Source organism: Gadus chalcogrammus, chromosome 9 (assembly GCF_026213295.1).
Source record: "Gadus chalcogrammus isolate NIFS_2021 chromosome 9, NIFS_Gcha_1.0, whole genome shotgun sequence".
Classification (NCBI taxonomy): Eukaryota; Metazoa; Chordata; class Actinopteri; order Gadiformes; family Gadidae; genus Gadus; species Gadus chalcogrammus.
This window is the reverse complement of record NC_079420.1, coordinates 21,547,697-21,569,711: the sequence shown is the minus strand read 5'-3', so window position 1 is coordinate 21,569,711 and position 22,015 is coordinate 21,547,697. Positions and strand designations below refer to the sequence as shown.

Here is a 22,015-nt window from a genome sequence, read left to right as displayed (position 1 = left end):
CTAACATATCCTTCTTCTCGGATGGACTTTGACAACTAGGTCTGCATCGGACGGACTTATAAATGCCACACGCACACACGTACACACCCACAAACACACTCATATAAACACAAAATGTTACAGCAGTAAAAACTTTTATTGTATTTACTGTAAGTGATATTATGTTTACCTCCGGATCATTGATCCTGTAAGCATTGTAATAATAAATACTTACACAATAGAATGGCAGTATATACTATCATTCCTGAAAGTTTCTGAGCAAATATAATTGTACAGGAAAGAATAATATGATTTCAGCATGTCATGGGGAAGAGGAATTTATCTTTGGAGAGACCCGCTCTCCAAATACAAGACCTTGAGGTGTGGGACTAGACTGTCTGCATGCCAGGGCAGTGCCCTCACATCCTACTATCGTCCTCGTTTGATAGGTTACAACGCATGCTTCCATAAGTATCACAGATACATAAACATAGGGAAGGAAATAAGAAGTTGTCCATTATTTCAGTACCAAACAATATATACCGTTGTAAACACTGTGTGCTGAAGTGAAATAATGTCAAAGGGTTGAGCTGTGGAAGGCAGGGTGAAACAACAGCTCAGTGATGTTTGTGTCTCTGGTTAAGATCATTACGTAAACATGTACATTTAGTTTGCTAGGACATTCGTTGGACTAAGGGTATATTCTTTCTGTTGTCCCACATTTGGCCTTAAGTTACATTGTGCGTGTGTTCTCTGTGTGTGGGTGCATTTAGGTGGTGTTTGACTACAGGTTTAACAAATTGTGTGATTTTACTATCACAAAGTGTGACTTACTGCATATGTAAAAAAAATAAAAAGAACATACATTTTTGGTGACATCACATAAAAAAAATCATATATCATGTTACATAAATGTCAACAGCTGTACGTGTTGCGGGAATACCATCATGAAAAGTTATACAGCCCCCTTGTGGAGGACAGCTGTACAGGAGAGGACGGGGTACACAGGATAGGATCTTTTGAACATAGAAATAGAGCCACAGAAAAGGCTTGGGATTAAATCCTTCTAGCCGTATACAACAATGCCCAACAAAGAAGAACCAACGGTCTTCATTAATACAACACACCTTGAAAGGCGTTACTTTGATGCAAATACCATGCTCCAAACACCATGGAAGATTTTGCAGATATCAAACGGATGGAAGGATAAATCAGCCTGATAGTGATCATCACTGGGCCACTTTTGTAAGATGTGAGAATAATTTTACATCTTATAAATGTTAAGAAGAAAAGTGGTTTAAGCAAATGATTGTAAGACAAAAGCAATAATATCCCAAAAAGGGAATCACGTGTCAATCATTCAATACAGCAATACAACTAAATTGCATTCATTTTAAAACACTGTTTGATACGACACATCTGCTCACAGCAAAAAGTCATTCAAACAAAAAACCAACAACAACCAAAGAATGGCAAGAATACTGATAGGACAGCCTTTGAGCCACTGGAGTTTGGGTCCGTGGAAACGTAACAGCCAAGGAGGGGGGGGGGACTGGTTTCCACCGCTGGGCCGCAGACGATCCAGCGAGGACGGCGTCTCCTCTGATCCAGCGGTGGTGAGCCCCCGACACGCCCCCCCCCCCAACACCCCGGGGCTCAGTTGTCCTCCTCGTCGTCGCTGACGAAGGTGTGGCGGTCCTGGCGGTCCTCCCGCTCCCGGAGGAAGGTCTGGCGGATGGCCTCCAGCTCCGTCAGCTCCAGCCTCACCTTCTCCAGGTGGAACGCTCGCCGGTTCTGGATCTGCCGCATGGGGAACGGGTTCATGTCCACGAAGGCCACGCTCGACAGCTTCCTGAGGGCCACGTCGGCGGGGTTACAAACACAGAGTTAGTGTCACGACATGACGGGCGGTCCAAGGTTTCAGTGAGCAAAATGATGCATTACAATTGTGTTCACAAAAGGCCTGAAACGTAAGGCACTGTAAGAAAAAAATATAAATTGAACTAAGGACGGTAGTGAAGGTCAATACAGGCATTGTACTCACTGAAGTACTACCCTTTTTTAGAAGGACAAAATGCTGTTTAGGACATAAACAAATGGTCATTGAGTAACAGGACAAAGAAAACAGTATGTCAAGGCCGAACCTGGAGTCCAGAATGGTGCGTGTGAAGTGTCTGAGGTACTTGAAGATGGCGGTGGAGTCCTGCAGCTTGAGGAACTCCTCCTCTTTGTACTTGAAGAGGGCGAGGGCGAAGCGGAATATGATCTGCAGAAAATATAAAACACAGAACTGAATAATCAATACATGAATCAAGACCTAACCATCATATCAACGGCACATTTTCTTTGACTGGTTCGAAATCAAGGGGAGAAATATCCTTGCATAAATCCTAGGCCATTTAAAAACAAAGGAAATTGTATTTAAATGCAGTTCATTAATCCCTGTACTGGAGAGCTATTAGAGCGCCGGGGACAATCCATAATGCGGCCCTGACAGATAGCTGCACCGCTACGTGGCTCCTGTTTACACTCAAAGCTGGAGCTTATCTCCAATATTGGTTCACTAAGATTGTTTCCCAGGGCCGGCGGCCCTCATCTCTACACACCAGAGCTCCCCAACGGACTGTCGTTTGGTACAGGCCTGTGACAGACAGGGACTAGAATCCGATTCCTCCCCGTGTTCCCTCTCTGCCTTACCTTGGGGCCCTCGTACAGGAATGCGTCCCAGATTTTGAGGAGGATCTCGCTGACCACGCTGTCGACGAAGACCACCAGGAACCAGTTGAAGGTGATGAGGGAGAAGTCCACCTTGTGCTGCTCAAAGTGGGCGTGGAGACGGGGCAGCTTCTCACTCATCAGGTCCTTGAAGACACGCTGGTCCACCTGCAATGGGGTCAAGGTACGTTTAATAGAAGGGGTTGTTTGGCAAGTCCCGAATTTCACACATCACAGTTGTGCTTGTGTACCTGTGATCCGAGCAGAGTCTTGGTGTAGTAGTCTCTGGGCATGAAGACCTCCACTATGGCTATGAGGCACCAGAAGGCCTCCTCCTGGTCCAGGTAGAGCAAGGCGATGGCCACCAGCCTTGGGGGGGGGGGGGGGGGGGGGGGATGAGAAGATGACCTCAGGGATAACCGTATTATTCCCGATGTTACGAACCGGAGCTGTCGCTGAGGCTTATTTTGCGGAGCGGTTATAGGTCGATGAACACACAAACTTCTAAGAAGGTAATCTGTGAGGTTTTCAGTGATTCTCTTCGAGTGACATGAACTTCCTTATGCCGTCACGGTTTAAAGCCCATATGTTCATTTATATTAGAGGCTTGCGAGTAAACAATAACCTCATAAAACAAATCAACTTTGGCATCACATCGTAACTGACTAAAAACGTAACCAACTCAGTTACTTACTAAGTTACTGTCTTTGGGCTATAGAAAAATACAGCTTTATTTATGAAAAAACAGTTGTCTCAACCTAAACTTCATCAACAATAACACCTTATTCTATATGCAAACAATAAAAAAACAGACAAACGTGTGTGTGTGTGTGTGTCTTTGTGTGTGGGTGCGTGCCTACCTGTTGAGCCCCTGGCAGTAGCCGATGTCGGGGTTCCTCCAGCTGAAGGCCATCAGCACGTTGCGCAGCGTGGGGACCCCGGGGGCGCCGGGCGACGCGTAGTGCTTGTTGTTGGGCAGCGTGCGCAGCAGGTCCAGCTCGATCTGCTTGGAGGCCGGGTTGGGCATGTCCCGCGCCACGCTCAGCAGCGCCTCGTAGTAGTCCGGCGGCAGGTGCTCGCGCAGCTTGCGCACGTGGAGGTTGACGCACCAGCGCCACACCTTGTGGCGGTGCGTGTGCGGCACGCCGCTGCGCATCAGCGCCTTCAGCTCGGGCGAGGGGACCAGGTCGCGGTTCATGGTGCCCGCCAGGAAGTTCTCCCACTTGACGCCCACCGACACCTCCTGGTCCGTCATGGACAGGGACTTGAGCTCCAGCGCGCGCATCTTGGCGTCCAGCTTCTCCTCCTCCTCCTCTTCCTCAGGCACCGTCTTGAAGCCGTACGCGTCGTACTCGCTGGGGGCAGAGGGGGGGGGGGGGGGGGCAGAGGTCAGGGTAGGCACGGCGGAGGGTTGTGTGCGTTTCTATACACGTGATTGATGGACGATGGAAGATGGACCTTAAAGAGCCTCATACCTGACGGTGCTGGGCCTGAAGACGGGGTGGTCCTGGTGTTCCGAGGGCTCCACCTGCAGCGCGTCCTCCAGCAGCCGGGAGATGACGTCGTGAGCGGCGCTCTGCTCCGAGGACGAGCAGACGGGGGTCTTCACCTCCTGCAGCAGCACCAGGTACTTGCTCTCCACCTGGCACAGCTTGGCCTCCAGGGAGGTGCACTGGAGGGAGGAGGGTGGAGGAGGAGGGTGGAGGTGGAGGGAGGAGGGTGGAGGAGGAGGGAGGAGGGTGGAGGAGGAGGGTGGCATTAGAGTGTGACGACCCTTTGCCTCCCTGTCCTTCTGAGGGATCAGAAGGACACAGCTTCCTGCCTGACTGAAGACAGGCAGGTGGCTCGTGGTCAGATGTAAACTGCTATATTTAACCTGTGTCATCTCAGCCACGGCCACGCCCTCACACTTACACAAGCTGTCTGTGTTGCCCGCTTGACTGCTTCACTTCCTTTTTCTGTACCAAAGCTTCATCATACAACATATGTACTGTGATCAAGTGGCCAACTCTATTCACAATGCACAACATTATAATCCAATATCCTGCCTCCCACTAAGTGAGACAATATCCTGCATTTTGATTGGCTGTCGAGTTCCAAAGTCAAACCACCGCACGACGGATATTAAGCTCAAATCCGGCGCTTATACATATCCTGTGAAACAAGCAGGTAAGGCTGTCATCACAGGTCTGTGTTTGATGACCGTCATACTACAAACATGCGGGTCAAGCTCTGGTTAACCAGTCGTCGTCTATCCTGCCTGCTACACTGCTGCCTGGGAAATCACAAAGTCAAAGATGATGCAGATTTAGTTGGAAAATTATGAAAGCTCAAATAAAAAGGAAATGCAGCTACGGCAAAGACTTTGAAACTACTTCACCGACTGGGTGAAGCTGGAGCAGGCGATTCTCTGGGTTTTCTCTCTCACACACACACACACACACACACACACACACACACACACACACACACACACACACACACACACACACACACACACACACACACACACACACACACACACACACACACACACACACACACACACACACACACACACACACTTCCTGTTTCTGAGTAAAAGCAAACACGTTACCTTTGCATCAACAGCCTTCTCTCTGCTTTCCGCATTTCTTCGTAACACGGTTAGCTCCAGGATCTCTTTGTTCAGGAACTTGTTCTGAGTTTTGTAGCCCTGAAGTGTTTCCTGGAATTAAAATAAAATGTTTTAGATCAAGTCCTTCATTGATTCAACTAGCCTGCCGGCAATATGTTTCACTTGTAATCCATATATTCTCTTCCCACTTTGAGAAACATACGAAGCATAATTTTGAATGAAACAATTATTCACGACTAGTTTTCGCTACCTTGAGGTTGTCCATCTCCTGCAGGTCTTTGCTGCAGGGCGGTGGACTGCCACAGTTGCCGTGGCCACCGGCCTCGGCGCTCTGCTGGGACAAATTCATGATGATCTCGTCCTTGGCCTGGATGGTCTCCATCATCATGCCCAGCTGCTCGTTCATGTCGCCCACCTTGATCTTCAGGCCCTTCAGCTCGTGCTGCAGGCTCTCCTTCTCCAGCGCCAGGCGCTCCATGTGGCCGCACAGCTCCTGCAGCTGTCTGTCCCTCTCCTGCAGCTGCCTGTCACTCTCCTGCAGCTGCCTGTCACTCTCCTGGAGCGCCGTCTCCGCGTGGAGGGCCTCCTCGGGAGCTGGGCTCGGGCCCGGGGCTGAAAGTGACTCCGGGATCAGGACCGGGGCGAGGAGCGGGGAGTGGGGGCCGGCCGGTGACCAGCCACGTTGGGACGTCCTGAGAGTCTGCTGTAAGAGTCTCACCAGCTCCTTGTGAAAGGGAAAGAGACCAGAGGGAATGAATGGAGGTCTTGTCTTACTGAACACACTACAAACTCATCCGTCTGTAAGGGAATCACTTCAGAGGTTGAAAATGATTTGTGGTTTTCTTTGTTCATCTGTAGAGGTGTCACTTGTCGTGTCGCTTGTCTGTTTCAAGATGATTATAAAAAAACTATTTAGGTTAAGGTGTGAAGTACCGATCAGTGGAAACAATGGGCAGCACAGCAGTGTATTCCAGATAAAGGTAAAAAAAGTGAACTATTTGGAACTAGACAATGTAATTTTTTTGTGATTAAAAGTACTCAATACAGGCGGGAAGAATCGCCCAATCTGGCAAAACTGCCTGCACGTCCTCGCACTCCCCCCTCAGCGTAAATCAAAAAGACCAAGTGAAAACGAGGCGGACATGGAACCTAAACTGTGATTATGTAAAAAGTATAAAGGTAATCAAAATTCTATAATAATTTGCATTCTCTAAAGTCTAAATGTTTCTTTTTTATTTTATTCAAGCCACTTGCATGTAAGAATGAGTAGAAGACATCTGAGTGTAGGCTACAAACCCGATTAACTATTTAAAAGTTAAAAAACGCCAACATATCCTTTATTATGCTGACCACATGTTTTTTATCCTGACAAAAGCCTCTTAAGCGTCTTTCCTCTGCGTCTTTCTCGTAGATCACACAATCTTTCCGCGTCTTTCTTAAATGCTACTGCATCATCTTCTTTCCCATGATGGTCAGCAGGTTGCAGATTTTACCGTCTCTCCATATAGAACTACTCTTGTCTATGTCGCTGCGTTGTCTCTGTTGTAGAGACAATGCAGCGACACCTCTACAAGTCCCGCCCCTGGTGCCGCAAATCTGTCTAATCGCATTTACTTGAAAAGGAAGCCCCCAATATGTGCCGGGTTCGAGGGGGGGAAATTGGGGTACGAAATCAAGCCTGTATATTACCTCTTTCAGTGGAAACGTTCGGACCCTGCCGGGAAAAAGGCGGGTATAAAACGGGCATATTTAACGGTGTAAAAACGACTACTGATTCAAGACACTGCAAAAACTTCTCTAGACAACATATACACCACCTTCTCTGGACAACAAATACACTACATTCTCTGGACAACAAATGAACCACCTTCTCTCGACAACAGAAACACCACCTTCTCTGGACAACAAATACACAACAAAAACATCACCTTCTCTGGATAAAAAAATACACCACCTTCTCTGGACAACAATTACACCAGCACCTCTGGACAATAAAAACATCACCTTCTCTGGACAACAAATACACAACAGTTACACCAACTCCTATGGACAACAAATACACAACAAATACACCACCTTCTCTGGACAACAAACTGCGAGGCTAGGCGCTGCTCTACCTTCTGGCTGGCCAGCTCCTCGCGGAGCTTCTCCTGCTCCTGCTGCAGGCGGCCCAGCTCCTCCTGCTGGGTCTGCAGGCGCAGCTGGGTCTCCACGGGGGGCTCCACGGGGGACGCACTGTCGGCGCTGCGCCCGGACTTCACGGAGCCCTTAATGTCTCGGAGGAAGGGCCTCCTGGGACGCAGGGAACTCCGCCCGAACTCGAAGGGCAAGGCGATGGAGTCTGCGGAGGGACGAGACAGAGCTCCTTCCTCAGAGCCGTGTACTTGAGCCCTCGCTCGGGTTCTCACCTCTGACACCCTCTTCTATTATTATAACATAATCCTATAAAAGTCATTTCACAAGTTCATCAAAAACACAGTGAGTGACAGGCCTCACAATGCATACGTTTAAGCAACTTATAGAGGATTAGTATTTCCTGAGAAACATCCATGATATTAATGTGCAATGAGGGGCCTAATTATTATATAGGGTCCCAGAGCGGTTTGGGGGACGGGGACGTACGTCTGTGTGCCGGGGGAGCGCCCTTCTGCTCGGGGCCCTCTTTGGGCGGGGGCTCCACCAGCTCCCAGTCCTCCGACGCGGCCGCGGAGGCGTTGGCGGCGCTGTGGGTGTTGAAGACGCTGCGGCGGTGCTCCCCTCCTCTCCCGGCCCGCAGGTGAGACATGGAGTTCCTGGGAAAACACGGCAGCGGACCCTTCATCACCCTGGATTCAACGATGGGAATCAAACGCTGCTCAACCGACGCCGCGGATGAAGGCCAGACGAGTAGCGGCCTGGTGAATCAGAGTCATCGGTGCTAGGTGTCAGGAGTTATGAGTCACGACACGCCGTGCAAAGTCAAATATGAATAACTGTGTGACCATGTGGTTAGTCCATGGAGCAGCGACATGCTGCAAATAGCAAGTCTGACATGCTATTATCTGTAGCCTGCCTGTCTTCTCCTTCCCATGAGTCAGCAGGGGCCCCACCATAGAGGCCATTCAACTCACAACCGTCCCATTGTGTCACCGTGGATACCACTACGTTTCTGCTCCACCCCACTGTTCTGCCTGTCTTTAGCTGCTCAGGGGCTCCAGAGGGACGAGGGTCATTGTAAGTGCTAGCATACTTTAAGCAGCGCTGCCTTAATGACTAGCAACACATTCAGCTGAAATCACTTCCTATTAGCGGGGGTGCAGAGTTCCCTAAAGACAAAGAGTACCAACAGTTGTATCACAAGATAAGCAGCATTAGCAGTCATAAAAAGTAACGATCACAAAGTAGAGGCGTCACTTTCGATACATGCCCGTGGTCTTCTCAATCGTCCATCCATCACTTCAATGGAACTCTACTGGACGCCCCTGGGAGCCTGTACCTGATTTCGGTGCCCCAGTTGCGTAGGGAGAAGTTGAGGTGGTTGGTGGAGGATCCGCCGCCGGGCCCCCTGGCGGACATGAGGCCCGGTGGGTCTCCGATGCTGCCGCAGTGGGTCTCAGTCTCCAGGGCGAAGTCACTGCGCACCTTCTCCATGTTCTCGTTTGACTTCTCAATGGAGAACACTTCTACAGTTCAGCAGAGAGAGGGGAACACTTCTACAGTTCAGCAGAGAGAGGGGAACACTTCTAATGTTCAGCAGAGAGAGGGGAACACTTCTACAGTTCAGCAGAAAGAGGGGAACACTTCTACAGTTCAGCAGAGAGAGGGGAACACTTCTAAGGTTCAGTAGAGAGAGGGGAACACTTCTAATGTTCAGCAGAGAGAGGGGAACAGTTCTAATGTTCAGCAGAGAGAGGGGAACACTTCTAAGGTTCAGTAGAGAGAGGGGAACAGTCCAGATCTCTGGTGACTGTGATGCCAGAAGGAGTTGAAAGGTCATGATAGACAGCTATAAATGTCTCAGCTGATCGATTGTCTTTATAAGCCTCTGACAGCCTCTGTCATTCTATGTTTTAATATACTCTTAGACTGGGGTCCGCTGATACATAATTCCTAATTTTGCCCAAAACAACGATAGTTTTTATTCTTTGGGAAAGCATTTCTGCCGAGTTATGAATCGCTTAGCAGGTCAGGAAATGTTGACAGAAGTATGCATACAGAATTAAACTATGCTTTTAATAATATAATTATTTCAAGTAAAACAATGTGTAGTTTCTCAATCATCAATCAAATAATTGAATTTGGAATTTTAATCTGGTTCCCAATTGTCAGCCGTGATCTCCCTGCCCAGTAACTGGGATCAGGTCAGGTGGATGCGCAATTAGAATACACACAAAAGCTTATTTCAACCATGTTTAACCTTCGTTGTAATGTGCTACATTTTGACTTCTAGACTTTATCTCTCTAGAGTAGTCTTTCACAAAAGTTAACAAACCAAAAGTTGTGAGCCACATCCCTAGTTTGGTCGAGCCCTACTCTTATAAACTGATTATTTCATTATTCGAAACAAATGTAAATATTGACCCTTCTACGAACAAAAGTGATTCGGACGGAATGTAGATAATAATGTGATGAACTGTAACAGAGGTATTTAGGTGTTCTGATTAGTAATCTTGATGTTACATTGTTACCCCACTATAAGAGAATATAACAATATAAGGAATTGCAGCACAGGTTAATCTACAGTAGCTTTGTTTTATGACTAAGATTTATGACAATTTCACACAGTTTGCGTGGGCTTTGCTGACCGTTGTCTCCGGCAACGAGACCGGTGTGAGGGAAAGCCTGTGTTGGCGAGCTCCAGCTGTCTCTCTGCCCGGAGCCGCGCGTGTTGCTGTACTCCCAGCGCTTCTGCTGGAGCTGCTGCAGCCAGTAATGCATGATCTGTCTGTTTGGGGCCTATAGGAAGACAGAGACACACTGAGCATATGCTATGTGAACACACACATCTCATTATTCACAATTTCAGTAGAACAACAACAGCTCAACTTCAAAATAAAACACCTTAAAAAGCGGATATGTCAAATATGGTTGCTTAGGTGTTACATCTCTGTAGTAATACACACAGAATACATTCTTGATCCTTTGATATCTTGAGCCATATCAGTACACATGTTAACATCTATAAATAACAATTTCAATAATAAGAACAATCGAAATGCAATCGAAAGTTTCAATCTCAGTTCCATGCCTAGGCCACCACGCATGTCTGTCAAAACAGCGGACCTAACACCATCTGGTCCAATAGGTGTTAGGAAACGACGAGTTGTAAGGGTAAGAGAGGTTATGAAACGGTTTCGGAGTCGTCTTTGGCCGAATGCTGTGTACTGACATATGACGACGCTGAAGTTGGCATCCGATTCGCAGCATCCGATTCAGCAGCTGGTCCACTTTAAATCGGTCCTGATTGAAAACCACTACACCTAGACTCTTCAAATCTGGACTAAATTATCACAGTGAGGCTATACATTATAATAAACATAGTTACAGATTTGTGAAACCTTTTTTCTATTTGTGAAAATGCAATACAGGCTCATTTTAATGCTTTTTAGGGGTCCAGACTGCATTAGAACGGGTCCTGATTGAAAACCACTACACCTAGACTCTTCAAATCTAGACTAAATTATCACAGTGAGGCTATACATTATGTAAAACATAGTTTCAGATTTGTGAAACCTTTAACCTATTTGTGAAAATGCAATGCGGTCTGGACCCCTAAAAAACATCCAAATAAGTCTGTATTGCATTTTCACAAATAGGGTAAAGGTTTCACAAATCTGAAACTATGTTTTACATAATGTAGTCCAGATTTGAAGAGTCTAGGTGTAGTGGTTTTCAATCAGGACCGATTTGAAGATTCTAAGTGGTTTTCAAGCCGAATCGGATGCTGCGAATCGGATGCCAACTTCAGCGTCGTTGACATATGGCAGCAAGGTGCTTTGAGAGATTTGTTTACAAAGTTTGCAGAAGTACACTTTCGTTTAACAGATTGCACCAATCCTAAAAAAAAACGGACCAACTGACAATTACATCTGTTTAAATCAACTGCTCAAAAAATATAAAAAGTAATTATGACTTAATTATCCAATCTATGTATCAACTGACAGCCGGTGAACTGTTATAAGTCAAATTATAATTGTATCCTTTAATATCAGATGTCCCCTGATAGAAGGTTGGGAGTCACAGAATGTTCTGATACAAGTTTTACAGTAAAGGCCTGTGAGAATGGGACGGGTGTGACTCCTTTTCCAGAAAATGGTACAACAGCTCAATATCTCTAAATAAGGAAACACATGGACATGGAGTGAATCACAGCCATGCCTGTGATTCTTCTACCTTCAGAAGGAACTCCTTCCCTGTGGTGTGGATCTCGAACAGGCCCTCGTCTCCTTCCACATCATAGCTGAAGCACGCATCGCCTATCTCCATGTAGCCCAGCGGCAGAGCGTCCTGAGGAGTCTTGAAGTAATACAAGTAACATTTCCTCGGATCATAAACAAACCACCTCGGCTTGTAGCCCCTCAGTGGCCCCTTGCCAGCCAGTTTGGTCAAGTGGCCGCATAGTTTTGCGGGCTGGTCCTTGGGTCCCTCGACTTCGGCCACGTCCAGGGATTTGGATGCCACAATTCCCGAAGCTGTTGGGGAATTTGCTTCGCTGCCATCCTCTTCGTGCATCTTTCCTCGAACTTTCTTCTTGCACCACAGCGGATGCATACGACTGTTTCCATCCGCATGACTGCTGACTTTCATGAAAATGCATTGTGGTCATTGTAGTTTCCAAATCGACACTAGGGTTGATGCGTTTGTACCGCTAGGGGGCGACATGGGACAAGATTCTGGTCGCGTTTTAGTAACCATAAATACTCACAGCATTTTGAATGTCATATCAACGGCCTTGTATATTTTCATTGAGTGTGAGTGACTACATTTTTTTTTTAAGAGGCAAAATCCTTCTGAATAAATTAAGTCATGTTCCTCATATAATAATATAAACACCTTACTTTAACAGACAAAAAAAGAGACGTCTAATGATGACATGATTTAGGGGCCTACATACAAATAAGAAACATTATTTAAGAGACCTAGCTGCCTCAAGATGATGCATATTCAGATGAAGATTCAAGATGCAAACATATTCAGCCGCTGATCTTCAGATTCCGATGGCAATCTTTTTAACTTCCCAGCATCCAACACATTGCCAACAGCCCCCATATCTTTTTATAATTTTGTTTCCTATAACTCAAACACTTAATTGTGTAACCAAGGGCTGAGATTAAAAAGCCTGGCAAGTTACTGTTAGGAAATCCATCTGTTAGTGGGCCTATGGAAATTGTGACAACATCGCTGTGACAGAAAGTGCTCAGATTATCCGGAGGAGCAAGGTTGAGTCACAACAGAAAGAGATGTATCGCTTACGTACAGCTTATTTATTCAAATAGATGACACTTTAAACAAAGGTTTAAACACACACGCACACACACGCACACACACACACACACGCACGCACGCACGCACACACACACACACACACACACACACACACACAAACACACACACACACACACACACACACACACACACACACACACACACACACACTCTCCATTGCACTCCCTCTCTCACACACACACATGCACATATTTGTTTGAATTCACAAACATGCACACACTCAGACACACTTACACTTACACAAACAGATACGCACACACACACACACACACACACACACACACACACACACACCTTTCATTGAGCTCGGCACACCACGGCCACACGCACTCTCTCTCTCTCTCTCTCTCTCTCTCTCTCTCTCTCTCTCTCTCTCTCTCTCTCTCTCTCTCTCTCTCTGTCTCTCTCTGTCTCTCTGTCTCTCTGTCTCTCTCTCTCTCTCTCTCTCTCTCTCTCTCTCTCTCTCTCTCTCTCTCTCTCTCTGACACTCACACAGACAAACACACATATTAATTTGAATACACACACACACACACACACACACACACACACACACACACACACACACACACACACACACACACACACACACACACATACAAACATATATAATAATAACATAACTAACATTAGACTGTGATTCAGATATAATTTGTTGATTGAGCAAAATTATATCTGCAATGACATCATCCCATCCTGTAAAGCAACATGCTTGAGCCTACCCACACAGGAAAAGCAGACAGCTGCTGATGATGACTAGAGTCTGAATTACCAAAGCTTATCGGTGTCATATGCCCCTGCAATAAGAGGAATTACAATCCAAAATGTGCTTTTCAGATTCCAGAACCGAAAACACAAAATGTATTTAAATTGTATATTTATGATTGTATAGATCTCTAAGTATTTTTCATTGTAGCTGCTGACAGTCGATTGACTTTACATGCCAAAATGGCCATCAAAACTCAGAGTAAACACAACGGTTGATGCAGTTGGTTTCCCTTGTCTGACGGAATCAGACTGTGTCTGAGTAAACACTCTGCAGCCAATCAGCTTGTGCAACCAAAACCACACATTTTGTATCATGCTTTCCATAGCTCCCCAGGAAACGCATGCTCGCTGAAAACACCCCTGTCTGTGTCTTCAATGCAAATGAGCTCTATGAGCCTTTGTGCCATTACACACACAGATCTTAGGATTCACCCGGCCCTTGGAAAAAGAGGTGTGTAACTTTAAATGCCATCTATCTTTATCTTGGCTTCACTGTGCATCTCTTGGTTTAGAAGTGGCTGATCAGAACATCATAATGGTTGCTAGAGTGAGAGTAAAGTCAAACCCAACTATGCCTATCTCCTTGGCAGCTGGTATGTGTGCTTAACCTTAAGTCACACACACTCCGACCCTGAACCGAAAATCGGTGTCAAGAATTCATTCTAATTTGGGGGTTTCGTTGCAGAGTCGTCCAGGGGACAGACCAGGCAGGTAAAACCAGTGTCTGACAAGAAGATGCACCAGGAACATCACAAGGGCAACGCATTCACGACCTGCTGGCTGTTTCGGCAGAAGGTAAACGACCTGTTATGATGAGACATTTGATTTTGTTTCACTTTGTATTTTCAATCTCCATTTAGTGAAACATCATAACATTGATCTGGACACTTGTATATAAAGAGCTAATTTGGATAAAATAGCTTACTATAGTTTTTTAAGACATCAGATATAATATCTGATATCATAGTGTGCTGATATCTGAAGAATAAATATCTGACATATTTATTCTTCAGATATCAGCACTATCGTCATAATGTGAGCTGGAAACACCTCGTCTCTGGGAAGCCAACGAAGCAGAACAGTGAAACCATCAGACCGCTACTTCACATTTTTGTCATGAATCATGACATTTAAAAAAAAGAAGAGATTATTAGAACAAACTATTATTCAAAAATATATATAACCTGCAGGTTGACAACAAATGCGCACATCTCCATCTGACATATCTGTAGAGTTCTGTGCAGAACGCACTCGGTACCGAGCTGTGCTTAACGCACTGGGATAGGCAAATGACCCCAGCAGAGCATGTGCCTCCGCGCTGGGAAGTGAAAGCTGCTCGTACGCAGCTGTGCTGACTTCTGTATTTATTCGGGCCGCAGGAGCGCACAGCTACGGAGCCCATGGATAAATTCACTGCCACCGGGGCTGAGGACCGAGAGGGCCGGCTCAGGGAGCTGTCTGTCAGGTGGTTCATGGACACCCAGGCCCCGCTAATCCTGCGGAACGGAATATTCCCCAGTTGGTTCCAGGGTTTCATCACCAGAAAGTGAGTGTTGTGTGTTCGGGGCTAGAGCAGTTGTCAATTCCGTGGACAGAGTTAACAATATCAAGGCTGTAGATAGCCTATATAAAATCCTGATGCATGGAAAAATGTATCATCAGAGTAATCATAGGAAAATATGTGTTATAATGTTTAATACATATTTTTATGTATAATAAATTGATTAAATCAGGCTAAAACAAACCTCCCTCATTTATAATTGTAAGGGCATAGCCCTAAATATTTAATTAATTCCTAAATCACGTAGAGTTATGGCAATACGTTTATCCTTTTTCCCCCTCTGCTCAGCTCAATAATTCATTTCATTTAATTATTGTTCAGCCGTCGGTTTATGAATAAAAATGTTAACATTATTTGTGACTCTGATGAGACTAACCTGCTCAGCCTTATCTCCTGTATCTGACCTAGTTTTGGATTCAACATCTCAAGGGAAAGCACCCTCCAATGGGGGGTTATTGTTATCAATAGGAGAATTATATAATGAGTGTATGTTCTTTTAAGATATGTTCCCTTGTCTGTCTTTGCTGTGGAACATATATATATATATCATATAATATAATAATAATAAAAATGTATATTAATATATATAATATATATATAATAATATATATATATATATATACTTTGGTATATAACACATTACAATAAGGGTACATTTATTAAACATTAAATCAAAATAGTTGTTGCAGTTAAAAGTATTATTACATGTCATTAGCATAGGGTTTAGGGTTAAATTTGTTAGAGTTAAGGCTAACCCTGTAGTTAACCTGAGCAATTAGTCAATTTGATTATTAGAACATTAGCTAACTGTTTATCAACTTCTTCTTAATGCTATCTACCAATGTTAATTATTGGTCAATAAATGTACCCCTTATTGTGAAGTGTTACCTATTCTTTGTAATCCTTTAATCCATAATGTTAATTGATATCTATTCACAGGGATGCAGAAAAGATCCTTCATGAGAAAGAGCTGGGCAGCTTCCTGATTCGTCTCAGTGACAAGGCCACTGGCTACATCCTCTCCTACAAGTGAGTCATGCTGTGCTCAACGCAAACTGTACACCGGGCCAGGAGACATGCTCGGTGAGGCACTCACACCTCGTGCTTTTCTCTTGGTCACAGAGGCAACGGGCGCTGTCGCCACTTCATGATGAGCCAGAGCAAAACGGGACAGTTCATCGTCGCCGGGGACACGCGAGAACACCCCTCCCTCACGGAACTCATCGAGTACTACAAGAAGAGCCCTATTGAGCCCTTTGGGGAATATCTGACCTACTCCTGCTTAGAGGTAAGACCACACTGTCAACACGTGTGTGTGTGTGTGTGTGTGTGTGTGTGTGTGTGTGTGTGTGTGTGTGTGTGTGTGCGTGTGTGTGTGTGTGTGTGCGTGCGTGCGTGTGTGTGTGTGTGTGTGTGTGTGTGTGTGTGTGTGTGTGTGCGTGCGTGCGTGCGTGCGTGCGTGCGTGCGTGCGTGCGTGCGTGCGTGCGTGCGTGTGTGTGTGTGTGTGTGCGCGTGTATGTGTGTGTGTGCGCGTGTATGTGTGTTTATATATACACTATGAAATAATGTTGTCTAAGCACAGGTATAACAGGTGTTTGGTTGTTTGCAGGAGTGTGCTGAGGAGCTGTATGACATGATCCAGGTCAGCCATCATGAAAAGCCTCCAGTTAACACCAGAGCCAGGATGCCCGTTACCGTGGCACCACAGAGCCATCAGAAACCCGAGGCAAGCACAGTCGTCATACGCATCGCGTTCAAGACCTCATCAGATCCTTTTATCTATACATTTATATGAATTCATATTTGTGACCTGGGTGATTAAATGTTTTTGTTATCGTTGTCCACCACAGGAAATGCCACCGCTGCCCAGGCGGAGGAGAGCGCAGGTGGACGGTTGTGTGAGCGACGGGCGGGGCTCCCCCTGTGGCGGGGAGGCGTCACTGGCCCGGCCGGGGAAACCCAGCAGCAGCAGCAGCCGGGAGGGGGGCAGAGTCCTGGCCGAGAGCACCCCAGGGAGGGCCGCCTGGCTGGAGCCCGAGACCCCCAGGAGCAGACCCCCTCGTCCTCCTCCTCCTCACCAGCTCCTCCTGGCCGGCCCCCCCACCATCACCTCCACCTCCGAGCCGCCGCGCACCGTCTACTCCCTGCTCCAACCGCTGGAGGCCAAGAGCGCGTCCCTCCCCCTGCTGCTGGACGCCCCCTCCGAGAGAGAGGCGCCGCCCCGGCTCAGCCCACCCCCCCCTAGACCCTCCCCCCGGTCCTCCCCCCGGTCCTCCCCCAGGTCCTCCCCTACGGGGGGCGCAGGCGCTGGGGCCCGGGGCCAGCAGAGGGGGAAGAAGCACGGTGGTGCTGGTGGTGCTGGTGGTGCTGGTGGTGCTGGTGGGGCTAGAGGTGGTGGTGGGGCCAGAGGTGGAGGCCACAGCAGACCGGTCAGCAGCCACAGTCTGGACTACCTCAGCTCCAGCCCTGTGTACCACCTGGCCACCGCAGGCCAGGGGCCGGTCGACGGCAAGGAGAGGTCAGCGCCACCAAACAAGGACTATGCTTCCGGCTTGTTTGACGACGACGCGTACGAGATGTTGCCCGGTGCAGACGGCCCGCCGTTGGCCCGGGGGGAACCCAGACGGGACTCCCACACCTATGAGTCCCTGGAGGACCTCCGAGTGAAACCTGTGGGCCCGTCGGCTGGGGCCAAGGTGAGTCATCGCTGTTCCAACGATGACTACTAAAGCAATATGAGCATGAGCCATATCCTCATGCTGGTGCCTACACACGCTTTGGTTACATTTCACAATGCGTGGACAGCAATCTATTAAAAAGATATTTTAATGAATGACTTATTTTTTTAATTGCATTCAGGATGAAAGGTGGAAATGGTTTCCAGAGTTGAAGTGGAAGTGACGCAGAGACGCCCACAGCTTCTGCTGCAGTCCAACACTATGGCTCATCATCCACTCCTTTTGATGCAACTTTTGATACATACTTTAAATGATTTGATAAAAATGTCAAACGCAGCATGTTATTTTTTCAAGTCATTATTATGATAAAAGTTGATTGTATTGTATTTTCTCTTCCATGTACATTTCAATAAATATTTAGGGGTCCTATGAAAAATGTAGGAACCCTTTTGTATTTATTGTTTTATCGTGACTTTTTTGGCAGACAAAAATCGGCAGGCTTGTAGAACTGGTAAAATGAGAAAGAGAATCAAAGGATGGGATAGAATAACCCATAGGTGGCGCTATAATAAGGCATTGAAGTTCAACATTTCAACAAGTTGCATTACCACTAGGTAAGTGCAATATGCATGAAACTTGTTACACATGCACAATACGTCTTGAAGAACAACTTTACAAAATTGATAGCAATAAGGCCAAAGACGGCAGAGTTACACTGTACATTTTGAAGGGAAATATAAACATATCTCGGATGTTTAAACAGGTATAAGATTTGTTCAAAACCACGCAGCCTCGGCTGTCTACATGTACTTGTAGTATTGTGGTATTGCGTCAACCTTATGGCGATGAGGTCGCTGAGGTCATCAACAGCCCCCCTGAACCAGAACCCAACAGCTCTTATGGCAACGTCTACCCTTACAACTATATGTTTATCACAGCCTATCACACCCTCCCGGAACCAACGTTCACTCCAGAAGTAGTGTTGAGCGCGGCAGCGATAACTGGAAGGAAAACCAATACTGTTGATATATGTATCCCTAAAGCCCTTCTGAGGAGCAGCAGATGCAGCTGGAGACCAGCAAGGGGCCTGCTGGGACATGGGGACAAGAGTGGCATAATATCATTAGCGGCCATGTTGGGAAAAAGTTTTAAAGCAGTGTTTTTGTGAGTCTTTCTGAGAGGGGGGAGGAGGAAAGAGTTATTCAATAAAAGAACAAATTTTATTTGATCTTCATGTTTTGCTTTATTCAGCAGGAAGTTTTTTTTTTTACTGTTGTGACACCCGCATTACAATGTGCACACCAACCAGTTAACCTGCGGTACACCCTTGAGCATAACTTTCCTAACATAGTACATTGACAACCCTTGATGGGTTGGTTTCAGGTGGCCTAATGCCAAAATACTTTTTCCTGACCTTTCTTAAGTTGTATGAATTGACAGGCACGTAGAATGAGCTTGGGATACGACCAGAATTAACCATAGGTGGAGCTATAATGAGCATGAAGTGTGACATACTCAACAGGCTGTCATTTCCTCTAGGAAAGCAAACTTGGAATATGCAGCATCATTCTTCATGAACATTCTTCATCCCCCCGGTCCTCCCCCAGGTCCTCCCCTACGGGGGGCGCAGGCGCTGGGGCCCGGGGCCAGCAGAGGGGGAAGAAGCACGGTGGTGCTGGTGGTGCTGGTGGTGCTGGTGGGGCTAGAGGTGGTGGTGGGGCCAGAGGTGGAGGCCACAGCAGACCGGTCAGCAGCCACAGTCTGGACTACCTCAGCTCCAGCCCTGTGTACCACCTGGCCACCGCAGGCCAGGGGCCGGTCGACGGCAAGGAGAGGTCAGCGCCACCAAACAAGGACTATGCTTCCGGCTTGTTTGACGACGACGCGTACGAGATGTTGTCCGGTGCAGACGGCCCGCCGTTGGCCCGGGGGGAACCCAGACGGGACTCCCACACCTATGAGTCCCTGGAGGACCTCCGAGTGAAACCTGTGGGCCCGTCGGCTGGGGCCAAGGTGAGTCATCGCTGTTCCAACGATGACTACTAAAGCAATATGAGCATGAGCCATATCCTCATGCTGGTGCCTACACACGCTTTGGTTACATTTCACAATGCGTGGACAGCAATCTATTAAAAAGATATTTTAATGAATGACTTATTTTTTTAATTGCATTCAGGATGAAAGGTGGAAATGGTTTCCAGAGTTGAAGTGGAAGTGACGCAGAGACGCCCACAGCTTCTGCTGCAGTCCAACACTATGGCTCATCATCCACTCCTTTTGATGCAACTTTTGATACATACTTGTGCGCGGGATACGTTCCTTTCTGGAGAAGTGAAGAGGGCGGTTTACTGAACGGAGGTGGGTATCCTACATTATGTAAAATGAAATGACTAAGTTCAAGTGAATTCCCCCCAAAATATTGCATTAACATGCCGCAAATGTCCTTCAATGTATTTTAATGGTATCCATAACTTAAGGTCCAAAATGTGTTGGATGATGCGCCGCCTGTGTGAAGTTGCCCAAAAAAAGATTTAAAAAATAGTTTGAATCCCATCGCCCAAATGATTCGAAAATATGTTTTAAGCGCTGGTTTGAACCGGTAAAATGACAATTTGCTACGCGATCACCAGTTAGATAGGCTGGTGGTACTCATGCTTGTCCATTGAGCACATTTGCGGCATGCTAATGCAAAACTTTGGGGGGAATTCACTTGAACTAAGTAATTTCATTTAACATAATGTAGGATACCCACCTCCGTTCAGTAGGACGCCCTCTCTTTTATTTGTGAGGAAATTTTTCACAGATGTGCAACTTCTGATGCATTAGTTCAAATTTGGGTTTACGAATGCACACATTTTGGGCATGTTCTCAGATGACACATGGGTGTGCGAATGTGTTTTGCACCAACTGCGCTGCAATGATTGTAGCAAAAGGATTTGTGCACCTGTAACACAGATTTGCGTACTCGCAGACCCTATTTTGTGTTTACAATGGTATTAAAAATATTAATACACATTTGTGACTTTAGAGTACACATGCAAAATAAATATATACGACTTCAAATTTACTGTGACTTTAGTGTACACATTCAAATTCTGCAGTCACAGGTGCTAAAGACTTTTGCTACAATAATATCTTCATATTCCTGCTTCTGACTGACATGTGAAATTTGCATATACATTCCACCACGAGTGCACTCTGCATGCTCTCCGTCTCAGTGGAGTAGGAGGAGGAGCTTGTGTGCGCATGCTGTGAACGTGACAGCGGTAAAAAAAACGAAAAATAAAAAGAACGGCTCACCACTGCGACTCGGTTACTACCGTTCATGTTAAAAAGCCGTTCAATCGATTAGGTTCGTTCGTGAGCGTCACAACTCTAGCTACAACTCGACCATCACCCAGACATGAACTGCTTTGGTGACGGAGGTGGCCAAAGCTGCAAACCTGGCGGACGTGTACCAGGTGACTAGGACTATGTAGTCTTAAATTCATAGCAACAAGACCAAAGGCAGAGATATACATTTTTAAATGAAATATATGCATATCTCCGATGCGTACATTACAGGTAGGCCTATATGTAATATAGCGGGTATAATGTAGCCTCTGCTGCCACATATGGCTACTGGCTGAAAAATATGGCTGAAAAAAAAAGTATGCATTGGATTGTAGTGACCTTTTCCTCTCTCCAACGCAGGCTGGGCCTTAAAGCGGTACACAAGTAATTTCCTTATTTTTTCTCTCCAAGCGTCCGTTTTGACAGTGGGTTTTGACAGAGGTATCCTTTAGAAACATGGTTGATGAATGTTTTGATAAGCTTACTTCTGGAACACCATTTTTCAACGGTATCCCAATACCATTTTACCATACCTACCAAGCTTACAATACTTCCACGTACGGAATACTTCTATTTCTCAAAATATAGTCTAATCTGCCTGTGGAAGTCGACATGTCCATGTAGTATTACCTCAGCCTCAGGGCCTTTGGGTCTCTGGGTGAACCTCAACCATACAATCTCTGAGACATGGAATGACATCAAGTAATGTTTATTGTCATGTATTCATCAGGCCACCATCCTACTGTAGGACTCGTCATATATAGGGTTAGGGTTATAATATATCTATATAATATATACACATACATATATATATTTATATATATTAGGGGGTCCGAGCAGCGAGGCTGGTTGGTCCCCTATTGTCTGTAAAAGTCGTA

At 46.3% G+C, this 22,015-nt stretch overlaps 2 protein-coding genes across 2 annotated transcripts; one reads left to right on the top strand and one right to left on the bottom strand.

Annotated features, from left to right (window-relative positions):
* Nucleotides 1–1,635: 1,635 nt before the first annotated feature.
* On the bottom strand, nucleotides 1,636–12,076 carry tbc1d2b (TBC1 domain family, member 2B). The gene is made up of 13 exons (XM_056598205.1): nucleotides 11,684–12,076; nucleotides 10,096–10,246; nucleotides 8,787–8,973; nucleotides 7,934–8,103; nucleotides 7,429–7,652; nucleotides 5,562–6,035; nucleotides 5,291–5,401; nucleotides 4,170–4,366; nucleotides 3,555–4,049; nucleotides 2,946–3,063; nucleotides 2,677–2,862; nucleotides 2,124–2,245; nucleotides 1,636–1,831 (listed from the first exon to the last, which is right to left on the bottom strand). Exons 1-13 carry the CDS (start codon nucleotides 12,059–12,061, stop codon nucleotides 1,636–1,638), a joined length of 3,009 nt encoding a protein of 1,002 aa, XP_056454180.1. The 5' UTR covers nucleotides 12,062–12,076.
* Nucleotides 12,077–14,024: 1,948 nt separating this feature from the next.
* On the top strand, nucleotides 14,025–18,688 carry LOC130389768 (SH2 domain-containing protein 7-like). Its single transcript, XM_056599705.1, has 9 exons — nucleotides 14,025–14,157; nucleotides 14,250–14,359; nucleotides 14,944–15,110; nucleotides 16,065–16,154; nucleotides 16,248–16,413; nucleotides 16,736–16,852; nucleotides 16,977–17,407; nucleotides 17,516–17,822; nucleotides 17,986–18,688. Exons 1-9 carry the CDS (start codon nucleotides 14,100–14,102, stop codon nucleotides 18,025–18,027), a joined length of 1,488 nt encoding a protein of 495 aa, XP_056455680.1. The 5' UTR covers nucleotides 14,025–14,099; the 3' UTR covers nucleotides 18,028–18,688.
* The last annotated feature ends 3,327 nt before the right edge of the window (nucleotides 18,689–22,015 follow it).

Excerpts from the sequence above, each read along its gene's own strand:
- tbc1d2b (XM_056598205.1), bottom strand. The coding sequence starts at position 12,061 with ATGCATCCGCTGTGGTGCAAGAAGAAAGTTCGAGGAAAGATGCACGAA. Across the intron at positions 10,247-11,683 it reads GGAAGGAGTTCCTTCTGAAG|GCCCCAAACAGACAGATCAT; the intron begins GTAGAAGAATCA and ends GTCTTCCTATAG. Across the intron at positions 2,246-2,676 it reads TCCTGTACGAGGGCCCCAAG|ATCATATTCCGCTTCGCCCT; the intron begins GTAAGGCAGAGA and ends TATTTTCTGCAG.
- LOC130389768 (XM_056599705.1), top strand. The coding sequence starts at position 14,100 with ATGGTTGCTAGAGTGAGAGTAAAGTCAAACCCAACTATGCCTATCTCC. Across the intron at positions 14,158-14,249 it reads GCCTATCTCCTTGGCAGCTG|AGTCGTCCAGGGGACAGACC; the intron begins GTATGTGTGCTT and ends GTTTCGTTGCAG. Across the intron at positions 15,111-16,064 it reads CAGGGTTTCATCACCAGAAA|GGATGCAGAAAAGATCCTTC; the intron begins GTGAGTGTTGTG and ends ATCTATTCACAG.